Source organism: Sinocyclocheilus anshuiensis, unplaced genomic scaffold (assembly GCF_001515605.1).
Source record: "Sinocyclocheilus anshuiensis isolate Anshui unplaced genomic scaffold, SAMN03320099.WGS_v1.1 scaffold3169, whole genome shotgun sequence".
Lineage (NCBI taxonomy): Eukaryota > Metazoa > Chordata > Actinopteri > Cypriniformes > Cyprinidae > Sinocyclocheilus > Sinocyclocheilus anshuiensis.
The window spans coordinates 23112-24257 of NW_015554242.1; the positions used below are offsets into that span (position 1 = coordinate 23112).

The 1146-nt window shown below is 38.5% G+C and overlaps 1 protein-coding gene across 1 annotated transcript in view; it reads left to right on the forward strand.

The window, feature by feature from the left end:
- Positions 1 to 6: 6 nt before the first annotated feature.
- The window catches only part of LOC107671233 (zinc finger protein 93-like), a 63188-nt gene continuing 62048 nt past the window's right edge, over positions 7 to 1146 (forward strand). Inside the window, exons 1-2 of the mRNA XM_016464135.1 lie at positions 7 to 340; positions 499 to 806. Of these exons, the coding sequence (XP_016319621.1) occupies positions 92 to 340; positions 499 to 806 (557 nt within the window). The 5' untranslated portion in view covers positions 7 to 91. The remainder of the gene's footprint in view (positions 341 to 498; positions 807 to 1146) is intronic.

A 1146-nucleotide genomic window follows, 5' to 3' on the forward strand; every position in this document is an offset into this window, starting at 1 on the left:
AACACACGAGAGGATCCACACTGGAGAGAAACCGTACACATGTGATCAGTGCGGGAAGAGTTTCACACGAAAAGGACACCTTACAGGACATATGAGAGTTCATACTGGAGAGAAACCATACACTTGTGAACAATGCGGGAAGAGTTTCACACTAAAAGGACATCTTACAGAGCATATGAGGATCCACACTGGAGAGAAACTTTATACATGTGATCAGTGCGGGAAAAGTTTCGCACGAAAAGGACACCTTACAGGGCATATGAGAGTTCATACTGGAGAGAAACCATTCACTTGTGATCAATGTGGGAAGAGTTTCACACAATCAGCAAATCTTAAGGATCACATGAACATCCACACTGGAGAGAAACATTACACATGCGATCAATGCGGCAAAACATTTTTGTGGGCTTCAGTCCTTAAGAAATACCTGACGGTTCATACAACACATTCATGTTATTTGTGTGGAAAGGGCTTTTCATGTTTACAATATTGGAAATACATCAGAAAATACACACTGCTGTGAGAGAGTACATGTGCTTTGAGTGTGAAAAGACTTTTATTTCAGCAAACTGTTTAAAACAGCACCAGAGGATCCACACTGGAGAAAAACTTTACAAGTGTTCACACTGTGACAAGAGATTCAGTCAGTCAGGAAGCCTGAAAACACATGAGAGGATTCACACTGGAGAGAAACCTTACAAGTGTCCACACTGTGACAAGAGATTCATTCAGGTATCACATCTGAAAATACATGAGAGGATCCACACTGGAGAGAAACCGTACAAGTGTTCACACTGTGAGAAGAGATTCAGACGGTCAGAACACCTAAAAATACATGAGAGGATTCACACTGGAGTAAAATTTGATATGTGACCCTGGACCACAAAACCAGTCATAAAGGTAAATAAAAAAAAGTGAGATGTATCCATGAATAATTAAAAAATGTTTCTTGAGCAGCACATCAGCATATTAGAATGATTTCTGAAGGATGTGACACTGAAGACTGGAGTAATGATGCTGAAAATTCAGCTTTGAAGTTATATAGATTACAGAAATGTTATATTGTAATGCTATCTATCTCTCTCTCTCTCTCTCTCTCTCTCTCTCTATATATATATATATATATATACTGTATATATATATAAA